General features: G+C 43.3%; 1 protein-coding gene across 3 annotated transcripts in view; it reads left to right on the plus strand.

Annotated features, from left to right (window-relative positions):
• Positions 1 to 17,934, plus strand: part of tubgcp4 (tubulin gamma complex component 4) — a 47,323-nt gene that overhangs the window by 12,191 nt on the left and 17,198 nt on the right. For 2 of the 3 annotated variants that reach the window (XM_061765048.1, XM_061765050.1), the window contains 6 exons: positions 1,668 to 1,869; positions 2,143 to 2,308; positions 2,388 to 2,518; positions 5,863 to 5,913; positions 11,162 to 11,267; positions 13,599 to 13,706. In XM_061765048.1, the coding sequence (XP_061621032.1) occupies positions 1,668 to 1,869; positions 2,143 to 2,308; positions 2,388 to 2,518; positions 5,863 to 5,913; positions 11,162 to 11,267; positions 13,599 to 13,706 (764 nt within the window). The remainder of the gene's footprint in view (positions 1 to 1,667; positions 1,870 to 2,142; positions 2,309 to 2,387; positions 2,519 to 5,862; positions 5,914 to 11,161; positions 11,268 to 13,598; positions 13,707 to 17,934) is intronic. The other variant, XM_061765049.1, reaches the window with a different exon arrangement.

The following is a 17,934-nucleotide window of genomic DNA, read 5'->3' on the forward strand; positions in this document are numbered from 1 at the left end:
CAAGCGTGATCGCTCTGAAATTGCTAGCGAGTCCCTAAAAAGGCAGGAAGAGAGACGGTCATATTCTCCCAATGAGGCGTGACGAACAACAGTTTTTTTTCTTCCGCCTCTTTTGTTTTTTTTCATTTTTGTGCATCCTTTTCTCTAACCAAACCTACCTCTGCATCCTGAGATGCGCGCATAGAAACCAGTTTATCTACGTTCGTGAGTAGACACTGCAAGTGCTTGCCGGACTGTACAATATTAGTGCCTAATAATTTCGGGGAAATTACTAGCTTCACACTAAATCCCAATTTTGCTCTCTCTCGTTCTGACTCAACACATTAAACACTCACATTCACATTTTTAGCCCAGCAACACACAATATTCTATTTCCCTTTTCGTATGCCTACTTTTATTCTTTTCACCATTACTAGTGTTATTTTCTTTCTTTAGTTAGACCCCTTTGTGTGTTTCCCTCTAGATCCCTTGTAGATGTCTTTAACTATAAAATTCCAAACTTGGTTGTGTTTTGTGTGTGTTCTGAGTTTAAGTAAGCCTCTGTCATCGAGAACTCAAAATTTCATAAAGTGTAGCAACCTTCAGATTACGAGATTGATGAAAAGGTTTCTCGTCACTTTCCCTAAATTTTATACACAAAAAAAGTGACGTGCTGTCCCTTTCCGAGACGTATTAGTTTGATTTTAACTTTAAAGCGTTCATCGGACTAACCCAGAAGTGAACGCAGGGGTTTACATTGCTTTGTATCTTTTTCCAAATTATTATTCCTTTCATTTCAACCAATATACGCTGCAGATTCAGAGAGACACGAATAGTCAAGGAAAGGCATGGAAGTGGATGTCCTTGGAAATGTTTATGGCTCAAACACCTGTTGTGAGTTTTGCCATTTAGCTACAAAAGTGGTACAAAAAGTACTGAAACATTGAAGAGCTGAACCTGCGCATTCATAAGTTTAGAGAAGGTCAATTTACAGTAAGCTAAAGGTCATAGTGCGTTTTCTTTTTTTGAGCATTATGTTGTTTTAGGGCATGTTCTCCCCGTGCCTGTGTGGGTTTTCTCCGGGTACTCCGGTTTCCTCCCACATCCCAAAAACATGCATGGTAGGTTAATTGAGGACTCTAATTTGCCCGTAGGTGTGAATGTGAGTGCGAATGGTTGTTTGTTTATATGTGCCGTGCGATTGGCTGGTGACCAGTTCAGGGTGTACCCTGCATCTCGCCCCGAGATAGCTGGGATAGGCTCCAGCACGCCTGCAACCCTAGTGAGGATAAGCAGAACGGAAGATGAATGAATGAATGAATGAATGTTCTTTTAGATTACACTGTATTTTTTTTCCCGTTGATAATGTTCATGTTTACGAATGTTTCTTTTCCCATGTGCTTTAAAGCTACTTTGACTGGGAGCAAAAGAGCAGCTTTTATAAAATACTAAGATATACAGTATCTATGGATATGAAAGGTCACACACTGGGCTGTTTTTTTTTTTGTATGTGATTAAATTCTGTATGTCAGTATCTAGTCAAAATTTGCAATGAAGCCACAATTTTGAGGTCTACTGTTCTAAACTAGTTTCAAATTAAATATTTCCTATTTTCTATTGCAAAAAAAAAAAAAAAAATCCAATGCATATTCAAAATCAGTCTTTGTATGTTTTGCAACGTTCTATAGGATCCTTGCAGTTTGCCACGGTGTAATGTACAAGCAGCTTGCCGCTTGGATGCTACATGGATTACTGCTGGACCAAAGTGAGGAGTTTTTCGTGAAACAGGGTCCAAGTGCAGGTGGTGCTGTTGCCTACCAGGAGGAGGATGAAGACGATCTTGGGCTGGGAGGCTTAAGTGGGAAACAGCTGCGAGAACTTCAAGACCTGGTGAGAAGCACAGCTGACATTCCACTCTGGACTTTCTGTTTCGTTTTGTTTTTTAATGATAATAGTTTCTTTTTCTTTCTTTCTTTCTTTCTTTCTTTCTTTCTTTCTTTCTTTCTTTCTTTCTTTCTTTCTTTCTTTCTTTCTTTCTTTCTTTCTTTCTTTCTTTCTTTCTTTCTTTCTTTCTTTCTTTCTTGTTGTTGTTAATAACAATATAAAAAAATCATATCATTTGCTAACTGATTCTTATTGGTGTCGTTATGTGTGGCTTGGCAGAGGCTGGTGGAGGAGGAGAACATGCTGGCTCCGTCTCTTCAGCAGTTCTCCCTGCGAGCAGAGATGTTGCCTTCTTACATTCCAATACGTGTGGCAGAGAAGATACTCTTTGTTGGAGAATCTGTCCAGATGTTTGAAAACCATAACCACAGTCCCTCTCGGGCTGGTACTGTTTTTTTGCGGCATGGTCCCATTAATTTTAGTTGCGGTGACTAAAACATGCAAGATTACAGTATTTCTGTCAGTTTCAGGTTCTATACTCAAGCACCAAGAGGACGCATTTGCCGCTGATTTGCACAGACTAAAACAGCAGCCTCTCTTCAGCCTGGCTGATTTTGAAAATTTAATTGATCGCATCAGAAGCTCGGTGGCGGAGGTAAACTGGTTTAGTACTGCAATATAGACTGCTCACAAAAAGTTAGCGATATTCAGCTTTCACTTGAAATTTCAGGATGAACCTAAAATGCGCTGTAACCTTTAGAGTCGAATGTAATTTGACCTTCTCTAAACTTTCAGTATTTTTTGCTAAACTTGCTGTTTTCTAATTAGAGTTGAACAGTAAAATTTATATTTTAGAGAAGGGCAAATTATTCACCTGTATTATGTAGCGTATATGAGGGTTAACTTCTTCTTTTCCTTTCGGCCTGTCCCTTTAGGGGGTCGCCACAACGCGTCATCCTTTTCCATTTAAGCCTATCTCCTGCATCCTCCTCTCGAACACCAACTGCCCTCATGTCTTCCCTCACGACATCCATCAACTTTCTCTTCGGTCTTCCTCTACCTCTCTTGGTTGGCAGCTCTATCCTCATCATCCTTCTACCAATATACTCACTATTTCTTCTCTGGACGTGTCCAAACCATCGAAGTCTGCTCTCTCTAACTTTGTCTCCAAAACATCGAACCTTGGCTGTCCCTCTGATGAGCTCATTTCTAATTTTATCCAACCTGGTCACTCCGAGAGCGAACCTCAACATCTTCATTTCCGCCTCTTGTTTGGTCTTTGCCACCTCTACCTTTGCCCTATGTCGCATCTCAATGTATTCCTTTCGCCTCTCAGTCTCCCACAGCCTCTTCCAGTCTTCTGGAAGCTCCTCCTGTCCACCGAGAGCCTGTCTCACCTCTTCCCGAAAAACTGCACAACACTCGTCCTGTCTCAGCTTCCAACACATGGTTCTCTGCTCTGCCTTTGTCTTCTAATCTTCCTCCCCACCACCAGAGTCATCTTACACACCACCATCCTATGCTGTTTAGCCACACTCTCCCCTACCACAACCTTACAGTCGGTAACCTCTTTTCAGATTACATCGTCTGCACAAGATGTAATCCACCTCCGCTCTTGTAGGTCACACTATGTTCCTGCGTCTTCTGGAAGAAAGTGTTCACTACAGCCATTTGCATCCTTTTTGCAAAGGCTACCACCATCTGTCCCTCCAAGTTTCTTTCCTAGATGCCGTACTTACCCATCACTTCTTCATCACCCCTACTTCCTTCACCAACATGTCCATTACAATCTGCATCAATTACGGCTCTCTCTCTGTCTGGGATGCTCGGAACTACTTTGTCAAGCTCCTTCCAGAATTTCTCTTTCACCTCTAGGTCACATCCTACCTGTGGGGCATAGCCACTAATCACATTATACATAACCCTCAATTTCAAGTTTCAGCCTCATCACTCTATCTGATACTCTTTTGGCCTCCAAGACATTCTTAGCCAACTCTTCTTTTAAAATAACCCCGACTCCATTTCTCTTCCCATCTACACCATGGTGAAATAATGTAAACCCTGCCCCTAAACTTCTAGCCTTACTGCCTTTCCACCTGGTCTCCTGGACACACCATCCGGACTGTTATGGATGCAAAGTTCAAAAGCCAGCATCCGTGATGGTATGGGGCTGTGTTAGTGCCAATGGCATGGATAACTTGCACATCTGTGAAGGCACCATTACTGCTGAAAAGTACATACAGGTTTTGGAGAAACATGCTGCCATTCAAGCAACGTCTTTTTCATGGACGCCCCTGCTTATTTCCGCAAGACAATGCCAAACCACATTCTGCATGTGTTACAACAGCGTGGCTTCGTAATAAAAGAGTGCGGGTACTCGACTGGCCTGCCTGCAGTATAGAGCTGTCTCCCATTGAAAATGTGTGGTGCATTATGAAGTGTAAAATACGACAACGGTGACTCCGGACTGTTGAACAGCTGAAGCTGTATATCAAGCAAGAATGGGAAAGCATTCCATCTAAAAAGCTTTAACCATTAGTGTCCTCAGTTCCCAAATGTTTATTGAATGTTGTTAAAAGAAATGGTAATGTAACACAGTGGTAAACATGACCCTGTCCCAGCTTTTTTGGAACATGTTGCAGCCATAAAATTCTAAGTTAATGATTATTTGCTAAAAACAATAACCTTTATCAGTTTGAACATTAAATAAATTGTCTTTGTAGTGTATTCAATTAAATACAGGTTGAACATAATTAGCAAATCATTGTATTGTGTTTTTATTTATGTTTAACACAAGGTTCCAACTTCATTGGAATTGGTGTTGTAGATCAGCTGGTCTCTGGGTGTGGTCTCTCTCTGGGCGCGTCTCAGGAAGCACGGAGATGGGTTTAGTTGAAGAAGAAATAGATGTAGAAATATAAAACAAATATGACCGTTTCTCTCCCCGCCTTGGGTCCGGGGTCCGCTAGCACGTTCGGAAAACTCATGTTTGGCTGGAAGCCTATCTGGGTAGCTCAGCAGCCACTGTTCCGGAGGCTTAGCAGCGGCGATCCACGGAGGCCAGGGAGTCACATCTCCATCCCCAAGGCCCGCGGTTACCAAGCCGTGTGCCCGAATAAAGAGAGGCGAGGGGGGAAGGGTTGGCCGAGGCCAGAACACGAAGATAGGAAAAACAAAAGCAAAACACCAAGAGTGCAAAAAAGGTTGGAGTCAGGAAATAAATACCTCGGGGCAAGAGGGACGGAGAAACCTGGAGAAGACCACACCCATCAGCTTGAATCTTGTCTACCATATTGGCCCATAAAATGGGTTTAAAAATCATATATTAATATAAAATAACCCCAACTTTGTACTCTTTAAGCAAGTCAAGCATATCGAGTGACAGTTTAAACTTTAGTGGTGCAAATCAACTGCTTATGGTTAAAATCACATTTCATGCTGCTTGGAGTCAAATCAAGCCAAACAGTTCACAAAATCTCGCAACTGTGCTTGTAAAGTTGACACACAGACACCAAGGCATACATTTGGAATATTTCTGCTCAGTCCGTGAAATATCAAAACAGACATTTTTCCTTGGTTAAATATCGAGAGTTCACGGGTTGCGGTGCTCTCAAACGCCAGCGGGATGCACCTTGCGTGCACGTTTGGATATTAAGCAAATAGCTGTATTTGCATCCTATCGTCGATCGGTCCCCTCTTGGGCTGCTGCCAGTTCAAACGAAGAAAAGGACTCTTTGATGACTGTAAACCAAGATTTTGCGGGGACCTGCTAATTACTTTAGGGTCCACTAGGTGTCTTCTTGGGGGAGTCTCAAAGCAGGGCAGCCTGGAAGAATGAAGCCCATCACGTGGGGGAGAGGTTCTGGCAACTGGGTCAGAGTCACGACAATTATTTATCCTGAAATTTCACCCGAAAGCCAAATATCCCTAACATTTTGTGAGTAGTGTGTATGTCTTACGTCTAATGATGGTACATTTGTATTTTGGATTGCCTTTCAGCATCTTTGGACACTGATGGTGGAGGAGTCAGAGCTCCTTGAGCAGCTCAAGGTACGATCTACTATTACGCTTCTTCTTATACACCAATTGATGGTAATGATTACGTTAGTCAGTATCAGAATCAGAATCATCTTTATTTGCCAAATATGTCAAAAACACACAAGGAATTTGTCTCTGGCAGTTGGAGACGCTCTAGTACGACAACAGTCAATTGACAGAGAATACTTTTGAGACATAAAGACAAAAAAAAAACAGTCACTGAGCAATAAAAGGTTGCCAGTAATCTGTTAATGCCGGTAAAATTTATTTTTAGTTTTGACAATTGGGCAAAAAGATGCTGAGTCCTCTAGGAATTAGAGCAGTTTGAAATGACTAATAGAAATAGTCCGGTGCAATGACCATTGTGCAAAGGGCGCAGAGACTTCAAGAAATGTATGCAGTTTAAAGTGACCAGTAGTGCGATAATCTGGGATATTGTCGATTGTGCAAATGTTGCAGATGCTACTCAGGACATGAGTGGCCAGTATTGGTCAGCAACAGACATGCAAATGGTGCAGCGTGGCTAGACTACTACAGTGAGTGCACGAGTAATGTATAGTTGGCCCAACAGAAATGTGACAACAAACTCATGACAATACATTGGCAGCATGTTGCAATGGAATTGTAAGTTAACTGTTTAAGAAGTTAATGGCTAGAGAGAAGAAGCTGTTGGAATGTCTGCTTGTTTTAGTTTGCATTGTTCGGTAGTGCCTACCTGAGGGAAGGAGCTGGAAGAAGTTGTGACCAGGATGTGGAGGCTCCAAGAGGATTTTGCATGCTCTTGTCTTTGTTCTCGCAGCGTGCAAGTCCTTAAGGGTGGGTAAGGGGCTACCGACAATTTTTTCAGCAGTTTTTATTGTCCGTTGGAGTCTGAGTTTTTCCTTTTTTGTAGGAGCACCAAACAAGACTGTGATGGAAGAACACAGGACTGATTCGATGACTGCTGTGTAGAACTGCCTCAACAGCTCCTGTGGCAGGCCGTGCCTCCTCAGAAGCCGCAGGAAGTACATCCTCTGCTGGGCCTTTTTGAGGATGGAGTTGATGTTGAACTCCCACTTCAGGTCCTGAGAAACTGTAATTCCCAGGAACTTGAAGGTCTCGACGGTTGACACAGGGCAGTTGGACAGCATGAGGGGCAGCTGTGGCGAAGGATGCCTCTTGACTCCACGATCATCTCTACAGTCTTGAGTGTGTTCAGCTCCAGGTTGTGTCGGCCGCACCACAGCTCCAGCCGCTCCAGTGGTATATGTAGATGAGGTGGTGTCCCCCAGCCTCACCTGCTGTGTCCTGCCCGCCAGGAAGCTGTAAATCCACTGGTAGATGGAAGGTGGGACGCTGAGCTGGAGAAACTTGAAGGATAGGAGTTCGGGGATGATGGTGTTAAATGCAGAGCTGAAGTCCACGAACAGTATCCTCGCCTAGGTCCCCACGCCGTAGAGGTGTTATAGGAAGTCCCATGTTGACTGCATCATCCGCAGACCTGTTTGCTCGGTAGACAAACTGCAATGACGCTCTTGAGGTGGTCCAGCACGAGGTGTTCAAAGGAATTCATGACCACAGATCTCAGGGCGACAAGCCTGTAGTCATTCAAACCTAAGATTGCAGGTTTCTTGGGGACTGGGATGATGGTGGAGCGTTTGAAACAGGATGGTACTTCGCACAGTTCCAGAGATCTATTGAAGGTCTGTGTGAAGACTGGAGCGAAGTGGTCTGTCCAGACTTTGAGGCAGGATGGGGACACAAGGTCTGGGCCTGCCTCTTTGTTAATCTTTTGTTGTTTGAAGATGCGTCTCACATCCTGTTCGTGGATGGTCAACGCAGAAGTCAGACGTGTGATTCTGGTCGTTGGTGCGGTCAGGCGGGTGTGGGGTGTGAAAGTGTCCTTTTCAAATCTGCAGTAGTAGGTGTTCAAGTTGTTGGCTAGTATTTTATTGTTCCCAGCTTGGTTGGTCACTTGTAATTGGTTAGCGATTGTAATGCATGCCAGACTGATATAGAGTCGTTTGCGGTAAACTGTTTTTCCAACTTTACTGCATTGTTTCTCTTTGCAATGTTAATTTCTTTAATCAGCTGGTTTCTAGCGCGATTATACAGCGCCCTATCCCCACTTCGATATGCGTCCTCTTTAGCCTGACGTAGTTGCTTAAGTTTGGCAGTGAACCACTGGTTGATCCACACACCTCTTCACAGAAACTGTTATAGGATGTGACAGTGTCCGTATATTCATTCAGGCTGAATTTCTTTAATCAGCTGGTTTCTAGCGCGATTATACAGCGCCCTTTCCCCACTTCGATATGCGTCCTCTTTAGCCTGACGAAGTTGCTTAGGTTTGGCAGTGAACCACTGGTTGATCCACACACCTCTTCACAGAAACTGTTATAGGATGTGACAGTGTCCGTATATTCATTCAGGCTGCCAGCTGAATTTTCAAAGACACTCCAGTCTGTGCAGTCTAGACAGCTTTGAAGTTCTATCTTTGGTTGGTCCACTTTTTCACTGTTTTCACTGTAGGCTTCGTGCATTTAAGTTCTTGCCTGTGTAGCGTGTATTGGGAGACATCAATTTGTGCGTAATTTAGAAGAAAACGATGAGTTCGAAGCAGCGCCTGCGTCACTTCCGGGTTATAGTAATTTTAAATTACAGCGTTATAAATAAAGATATTTAATATATATGAGGGGCACCACATCATGTTTTTACAAGTTTAACTTTAGGCGAAATGACGACAAACCTTTGTAATAAGTCTCTTATCGGAAGGTGGCTACATTTTAGATACTTTTGAGTTTTAGACTTTCTAGAGGTTTCATTCAGAGCCCAAACACACACATAATCAATGCAAGGGGTGAATTTTATCGAAAATGTAATATTGAAAAGGGGTTTCTACAGGATAAAACCGACAAACACAAAACAAACAAGGTATCTACGAACATTGGCAAAGGAAGGGATTTGTGACGTGAGATGTGCAGAATGGGCGTGTAGTGAATGCATATAGCTGAGGACTCCTGGTCTCGTTAATACCAACCCAAATATGCACTAATCCGTACTTTTAGTCGACCGCAATGTTGGATTTACGTGTCTGGAACACGTTTGAGACAGGCGACTCAGGCTCCTGAGTGTTCGGCCGGCCTGGTCCGCATCGTGAGCAGGTGGATTCGACGGAAGGGAGGAGGAAAAACAGGAGGCCGACGAGTTCACATGCAGGACGTCTCTTGGGTGATGTTCGGAGCGGGCGCGTTGTGTAAGCCTCCGTTCCCTCAGACTGAGTTCGGGCCCCAGGCAGGGTGGCTCGGAGCATTTGTAGGAAGCTGCAGCCGGGGATTGTCCGATGTGTCCTTGCCACCTCGGGTGAGGTGGGCGTCCTGCCTGGCGTGGTCGTCGGCGAGTTGGTCGGGGTGACCAAAAAGGCTTCTGCAGCAAGACTCCAAAAACTTCTCAACTCTCCCAGCTCCGGCCCCGTTTATTGCCAGAGCGGGTCAAAAAGGGGGCTTTACCCCCCCCCCCCACACACACACACACACACTTTCTACCACCTTCGCGAACACCGAGGGGCTGGACTCCCTTTTGGTGTTATTTTTCCATTCTAGGATTATTTTGTGGTTTAAAACCACTGGAATAAAATATTAATTATTGGGTTTAAGATAACAAGACCATGTTCCGACCCTACATTGTTCCACGCTCATCCTCTTTCATACCTGTAATGAATGTTTCAAATGTTATGTGGTGTGGAGAACATTACTCTGTTCATGTGACATTTGTGGCGTGGTGTGAGACATTTCATCTGGTTGAGTTAACAACACGTGAGACATTCAAGTTTGCAGCAATACAGTCACTAGTGGCGTTCATGTAAAGTTCTTAAAATATTGACTCCCAGTCGAGTTACAGTCTTATGAACCCATGTCTGTCGTGTCGTTCCGTCGCCCGTGGGTGTCGCTGTTGCCTGTTCCAACTCCCAAGTAGCAGCACTCAGCAGGGTGGAGGCGTCTCTGTGGGTCCAATCCTACGGCTGGCGGGGAGTTAATTAACTTAGTGTCCGGGGGCAAACCCACCATCCTTGGGTCTCCGCTTTGAAGTCTCAGGCAGACGTGATGCACTTAGCGTCGGCATGGCAAAGCAAATGTCTGTGTCTTGTTGAAGATAGTTTATTGTGTTAATCCATTTAGAGTCTGCGTGTGTCTCTGGAGTTAACATCTACCTCGGCGGGGAGCGGCGGTAGTGCGTGGCTGGGGTGCCGGGTGGCATCTTTTGCGTGGCATGTCCGCTACATCTGTATGTTGGTATTAAGTGACTTAAGCAGTGATCGGACGAGCCCAGAGCTGCACGAAGTATGGCATGAAGTATGGTGTGTTATTTAGCGTAGTATAGCAGTGGTCTAAAATGTTATTTTTCCTGGTAGGACAGTCGATGTGCTGCTTGTATTTAGGGAGTTCGTTGTTGAGTTTTGCTTTGTTAAAGTCCCCAAGAATAATGAGGGGTGAGTCTGGGTGTTTTTTTTTTTTTCAATTTCATTTACTTGTTCAGCGAGCATTAGCAGTGCGGCATTCGTGTTAGCTTGAGGCGGAACGTAAACACCGGCGAGAATGAAAGATGCAAACTCACGAGGCTAATAGAATTGCTTACAGTTCAAACACAGCGACTCTAAATCCGGGCTGCAATGTATGCTGAGCTACATGACGTCAGTACACCATTTTTCAATGATATAGAAGCATTACGGCGCCATCAAGGACAAGTTCACAATGCCAAGTCTCCGTAAAGCACAGGGCGGCAGAACGTCTGAAGTCTTTACTGGTCTTTGTCAAAAAACGAAGCTCGTCCATTTTGTTGGGTCGGGAACGTAGATTCGCAAGGCGGATTGACTGGAACGATGCGCTTCCCCCTTCGTCGCCTACGTCTCCATGTGCCAAAGACTGTAGCCGCCCCCCGTTAAGTATCTCAGGGGGAAGAAAATTGATGTAAAATTGGTGGAAAGTTGGTGAAAGAAAGCCTGTGGTCGACTCCCTAATGTTTCCTAAGTCTTCCCTTATCTGAGTGAGTTACGTAAAGTCTCCAAAGACGAACGAAAAAGACAAAAACATAGACAATACCAGAGAGCACGTAACCGAGGTGTCCACACGGATAAGCGCCGTCTTGGATGCTCTTCTTGATTGTATGTTCAAAATACACAAGGATTTCATGAAAAACTTACTGGGGAATGTCCACTGCTTTTTATGTGCAGAGGGAGGGAGCGTCATCTTATCTTACATGTCTGCTGTTCTTCTACTTTCAGATCATCAAGGACTTCTACTTGCTGGGTCGTGGCGAGCTCTACCAGGTTTTTATTGACCTCGCGCAGCACATGCTGAAGACCCCACCAACGGCTGTCACAGAGCATGGTAAATCACATCAAGCTTTATGCTTCTTCATGGGCCTTTCCTTGCTCTGCAAGGTGAAATGAGACCTACAGTGCTCTGTAAATGTATTTCCCCCCTTCTGAAATTTGTATATTTTTGTATAGTTCCCCCACTTCAATACTTAAAAAAGTCAAACAAATGTAAATATCAGACAAATATAACCCAAGTGAACTTGAAATGCTGTTTTAAAATGATGATTTCATTTATTAAGGAAAACCTAAACTATTAAAAGTTACCTGGCCTTGTGTGAAAAGGTAATGGCCCCCTAAACCTAATAACTGGTTGGGCCATCCTTAGCAGCCACAACTGAAATCAAGCGTTTTGTAACAGGCAATGAGTCTTTCACATCTCTGTGGAGATATTTTGGCCCACTTTTCTTTGCAGAATTGTTTGAACTCAGCAAAAATGGAGGGTTTTCAAGCCTGAATGACCTTTTTAAGGTCATGCCACGGATTCAAGTCTGGACTTTGACTAGGCCACTCCAAAACCTTCATTTTGCATTCTTAAGCCATTCAGAAGTTGACTTGCAATTGTGTTTTGGATTGTTATCCTACTGCAGAAAGAAGTGCGCTTTGGGTTGAGGTCACAAACTGATGGCTGAACATTCTCCTTCAGGATTTTCCGTTAAAAAGCAGGATTCATGATACCATCAATCACAGCAAGTTGTTCAGGTCCTGAAGGAACCAAACAGCCCAAGATAATCACACTACCACCACCATGTTTGACTGTTGGTATGATATTCTTTTTCTGAAATGCCATGCTACATTTTCGTCAGATGTAAAGTAGCACACACCTTCCAAAAGCTAAACTTTCATCTCGTCAGTCCATATAATATTCTCCCAAAAGTCTTGGGAATCCTTCGGATGTTTTTTGCAAAAGTAAGACGAGCATTTACGTTCTTTTTCGTCAGCAGTGGTTTTCCCCTTGGAACTCTTGCCACAGATGCCATTTTGGGTCAGTCTCTTCCTCGATGTTGTGTCATGAAAACTGACCTTAACTGGGGCAAGGGAGGCCTGCAGTTCTTTAGAAGTTGTCCTAGGTTCCTTTGTGGCCTCCTGGATGAGTCATTGCTGTTCTCTTGGGCTAATCTTTTTAGGCCTGCCACTCCTGCGAAGGTTCACCACTGTTCCGTGTTTTCCCCATATGAAGATAATGGCTCTCCCTATGGTTCGCTGGAATCCGAAAGGTTTAGAAATGGCTTTTGTAACCCTTTCCAGACTGATAAATGTCAATTACTTTATTTCTCGAATGTCCTCAAATGTCTTTGGATCGTGTCATTTTGTTGTAGCTTTTTTAGATAATTTGTCTGACTTGATTTTGTCAAGTGATTTCTTGATTGAAGAGGTCTGGAGGTAATCAGGCTTTGGTGTGATCAGTGAAAATTAACCAAAAATTGTGATATGCCACAATTAATTCCTGATTTGAACTAAGGGAGATAATTACTTTTTAACACGGAGCCAGATAACTTTGAATAGTTTTTTTTTCCTTAATAAATTAAATCACCATTTAAAAACAGCATTTTCAGTTCACTTGAGGTATATTTGTCTGATACTTACATTGGTTTGATTATCTTAAGCAGTAAAGTGGGGAAACTATGCAAAAATAGAAGAATTTGAGAAGGGGCCAATACTTGTTCATGGCACTGTACATAAAACAAGCCATCTGTCTTGTAATTAATTTCTACTTAGCTAAAATTAAAACCTGGCCAGTGAATGAGGTGGTTAGGTAACTGGAGCAACATAAAAAAAATCCAGATAGTGTGCCTCACTGCAATATGTCAGATATCAACATGACCGTTAATTACTGTATGCTTGCATGCTCCACTGGGAACACTACGTATTTAGACCCCTTTTTTTTTTATTATTGTTTATTATTATTATTTTTTTTTTAAGCAATGAGAAGCTTAATATACGTGGACCACAAATACGTGATTGCACAAACTTGTGAGTGTGTGGGTGTTGCACTCACACTTGGCATTTGGGTGCCTTACTCAGGGGCACCTCAATTCGGGCAGTGTGCTAGCGTCTCTCCATCAACCAGTCGTAATTTCCATCCTGTTGATCCATAGCAGGTGTTGAACAGACTGCCCCAAAGTCCTCAAACCTTGTTCTTCCAGACAGAACTTTTACCACCCACATATTTCACATAATGACTTGATTAAATAATTCATAACTCACTTAGTAATCATGTTATGGTAGGAGTATTTAAACACCTCATCTGCACAGAATACTGAGTATGCATACCAACTCTATGTAAAATGTCTGTTTTGGGATAGGTTATGTGTTTTAATGCCTCATGTTTTCTTTTCCCCAGATGTAAATGTAGCCTTCCAGCAAGCAGCTCATAAGGTGTTGCTGGATGATGACAATCTGCTGCCTTTGCTGCACCTCACTGTTGACTACCAGGGCAAAGACAACAAAGGTCAGCTGTGGACAAAAACGTTAAACTATACTGTAGATGACTGATATTTAATAAAAGTGAATACAATGACAGTATATCTACGTGACTTGCCACGTAGATATCATTGAAGCCACATTTACATGTACTTTATATTTTTTAATTTTTTAAAACTTTTTTTACCCCAGTATAATTGAATTAATTAATTAATGATTGGTCTTCATTGTCATTATACTCACAGTACAGGAAGCCTGTTTTTTGTTGTTGTTTTTTTGTCCTGTTCGGCTGTTAGGTCAAGCAGAATGGAAAATCTGTATCCCTTTTATGCCGGAATATTTTTACTGTCACAGTGGAGTTTTTAAGCTTCTGCTGTGGTTTCTTAGTATTATAATTGAGGTTTATTGAGAATCAGGCTTGATCACTCGAACAGAACAAAGTTTCTAGAAGGGAGAAAGAAACAAAGACAAAGCACTAATTGTAAACAGGATGAGAGAAGTAAATCATTGCATTATCTACAACAATGAAACATTAAATATTAGTGTTGCATGGGGCTGTAGTGCTACACCCTGTGAGGGAAGGACAGGACAAGATAGAACAGGACAAGGACAGGAGAAGAAGCATGCAGGACCAGGGTCGTGAACCCGGCTGTACAACTGAAGTGTGGTGGGATTCATTATGTAAATTATGAAAGTACAGGACGAGAGTATAAGTGAGAGGATACACAAGCAGTAAGTGCGTGACCCCACACCAAGTGAAAGAGTCCGAGGTGTGTGTGCCTGTTTTACATGCACAAAGACTGACAGAACTGTCCTGTAATTGCTGTGGCTGCACCGATGAGGCTGAGGACCCCACCCAATCAATCTCTCTCATTTTTTTTAAGTGGGAGATTGGTGGCTGACTAAGTATTTTTTGCCCCACTGTGTGTGTGTGTGTGTGTGTGTGTGTATACACAGTGGGTACGGGATGTATTCAGACCCCCTTACATTTTTCAGTCTTTGTTATCTTGCAGCCATTTGCTAAAATCACTGAAGTTCATTTTTTCCTCAATGTACACACAGCACCCCATATTGACCAGAAAAAAAAACGGAATTGACATTTTTGCCGATTTATTAAAAAAGAAAAACTGAAATATCACACAGCCATAACTATTCAGACCCTTTGCTGTGACACTCATATATTTAACTCGGGTGCTGTCCGTTTCTTCTGATGATCCTTGAGGTGGTTCAACAACTTCATTGGAGTCCAGCTGTGTTTGATATTACTGATTGGACTTGATTAGGAAAGCCACACACCTGTCTATATAAGACCTTACAGCTCACAGTGCATGTCAGAGCAAATGAGAATCACTGCCTGAAGAGCTCAAGAGACAGAATTGTGGCAAGGCACAGAGCTGGCCAAGGTTACAAAAAAAATCTGCTGCACTAAAGGTTCCTAAGAGCACAGTGGCCTCCATAATCCTGAAATGAAAGACGTTTGGGATGACCAGAACCCTTCATAGATCTGGCCATCACGCCAAACTGAGCAATAGGTGGAGAAGAGCCTTAGTGAAGAAGAACCCAAAGATCACTGTGGCTGAGCTCCAAAGATGCAGTCGGTAGATGGGAGAAAGTTCTAGAAAGTCAACCATCACTGCAGTCCTCCACCAGTCGGGGCTTTATGGCAGAGTGGCCCGACGGACGCCTCTCCTCAGTGTAAGACACATGAAAGCCCGCATGGAGTTTGCTAAAAAAAAAAAGAAACCACCTGAAGGACTCCAAGATGGTGAGTAATAAGATTCTCTGGTCGGATGAGACCCAGAATGAACTTTTTGGTCTTAATTCTTTGGTCTTAATGGAGAAAACCAGCCACTGCTCACCGCCCGTCCAATACAGTCCCAACAGTGAAGCATGGTGGTGGCAGCGTCATGCTCTGGGGTTTTTTTCAGCTGCAGGGACAGGATGACTGGTTGCAATGGAAGGAAAGATGAATGCGGCCAAGTACAGGGATATCCTGGACAAAAACCTTCTCCAGAGTTCTCAGCATCTCAGACTGGCCCGAAGGTTCACCTTCCAGCAAGACAATGACCCTAAGCATACAGCTAAAATAACAAACGAGGGGCTTCAGAACAGCTCCGTAACTGTTGTTGAATGGCCCAGCCAGAGCCCTGATTTAAACCCAATTGAGCCATCCAACCTGACAGAACTGGAGAGGATCTGCGAGGAGGAATGGCAGAGGATCCCCAAATCCAGGTGTGAAATACTTGTTGCATCATTCCCAAAAGACTCATGGCTGTATTACCTCAAAAGGGTGCTTCTGCTAAATACTGAGCAAAGGTTCTGAATACTTATGGATGTGTGATATTTCAGTTTTTTAATAAATCAGCAACAATTTGAACAATTCAGTTTTTTTCTGCCAATATGGGGTGTTGTGTGTATGTGTGTATTTAATGAGGAAAAAAATTAACAAATGATTTCAGCAAATGGCTGCAGTATAACAAAGAGTGAAAAATTTAACAGGGTCTGAATACTTTCCCTCCCCACTGTAACTGTGATGTCGGCAGCGGTGTCAATGAGTGCATCATGTTGTAATACTTGTTCAAGCGTGGCTGCCAAGTAGAACTTCTCCGACCTGCCATTAACGGTAAGATCACTAAGAATGCCTGACAGGTTGCTGGAGTCATTTGGGGAGTCACATGATGTGACTCCCGAGGCCCATTTGTTGAAGTGGGTTTTTGGTTGCAAGGTTTGGTTTTAGCTTCAGGTGTTCCCTGGTCATGGCAGGGGTTGGTTGTGTGCCCACCCACCATCTGTTGGAATGGACCACTGTCATTGTCAAGTGGAGCACTAGGCAAATGAGGGAGGAAGTCAGGGTCCACACGGATTGTCAAAACAGAATGACCAGACCTTGGGAGGTGGTCATTGGGCGGGTGCTCAGGCTGATGCGGGTCCTGCATTGTTTCATTTTGCTAAGCTGCGATTTACTTCAAGAACTGCCTATGCGGTGGCACTTAGTTCCATATCTTTGGCCTCAGACCGTCCTGGAGGTTCTTGCGGGGAGGATGAGTTCTATGTAGGTTTGTAGCGTTCGGCGAATAGACAGGGAGTGAGTTTTTTTCCAAAGAACTTTAAAAGTCGTGGCCCAAGTTATTGTTGCAATGTCGCCACGTCCGCAGTTTGTCACGGGAACCCTGTTGCTGGTGGTGGTAGTTATTAGTTTGGGACTTGTTAAGTTTTATTACTGTTGCGGTTATACGTGTCGTTATACAGCCGCATGGTTGGATTAGAAGTGTGGTAAAAGGCACGTTCGAGTTCCATTGACGATACGTGGTTCAAATTGAGAATTTCGGCATCTGAAGTCTTCATGTTGGTCTTTTTCTGCATAGCCAGGTTGTCAAATTCACAGAACAATGGTGAACACTGTGCCCGGTAGGCTGTTAGCACATGGGCTGGTTGTCGCTCGATTAAGCTACCTACTTCTCGGCTAGACGTTTCCTTGATCAAGTAGAGTCTATCATCAGTGGTAGTGCATGGGAACCGTTTCAGGTGAAAGGTAATGTCTTTAAGGTAGACTGCCATATCGTGGGAGCCATTAGACGTTGGCTCTAACCTTGGAATATTGCGCGCAACTTTGTCTAAGTCTCTCAAGGTCCTGTAAAGGCACCAGGACAAGGGAGAGACATGGGGGAGTCAAAGCTGCGGAAGCTTAGACTTAAATTTATATAATTGGTATTGACCGGGGTCACCAGAATTCTCAGAGCTATAAAGGTCCTGGTAATAATGTTGGAACGTATCATTAAGTCCTAGCTGGTGAGTGACAGTCTTACCATTCTGAGTCATCACACCATTAATAAGTTGTTTGGCTCTGGCATCTTTCAGCTGATTTGCAAGTAACTTCCCTGCACGTTCTCCATGTTCATAAAAATTACTTCGATTTTTAAGAAGCAGATATTCAATTGAATGAGAGGTAAGTATATCATGCTATACACTAAGCTTCAATCGTTCTTTACTTAAATCTGGGGAAGAAGATTGTGCATTCCTATTGTCTTGATCATCAGCTATTTGCTTTTCCAGTTCCTTTTACCCTGTGAGTCCCTCTTCTTTCCAGCCTTAAAAGATATCACCTGCCCTCTCAAATATACCTTAAGGGCCTTCCATACAGTCGAGACAGAAACATCTGATGTCATATTGATGTCCAAAAACAATGATATTTGGTCAGATATTAACTTAAAAAAATTTCATCTTATAGTAAAAGAGAATTAAACCTCCACAGCCGC

Source organism: Phyllopteryx taeniolatus, unplaced genomic scaffold (genome assembly GCF_024500385.1).
Source record: "Phyllopteryx taeniolatus isolate TA_2022b unplaced genomic scaffold, UOR_Ptae_1.2 contig_24, whole genome shotgun sequence".
Lineage (NCBI taxonomy): Eukaryota > Metazoa > Chordata > Actinopteri > Syngnathiformes > Syngnathidae > Phyllopteryx > Phyllopteryx taeniolatus.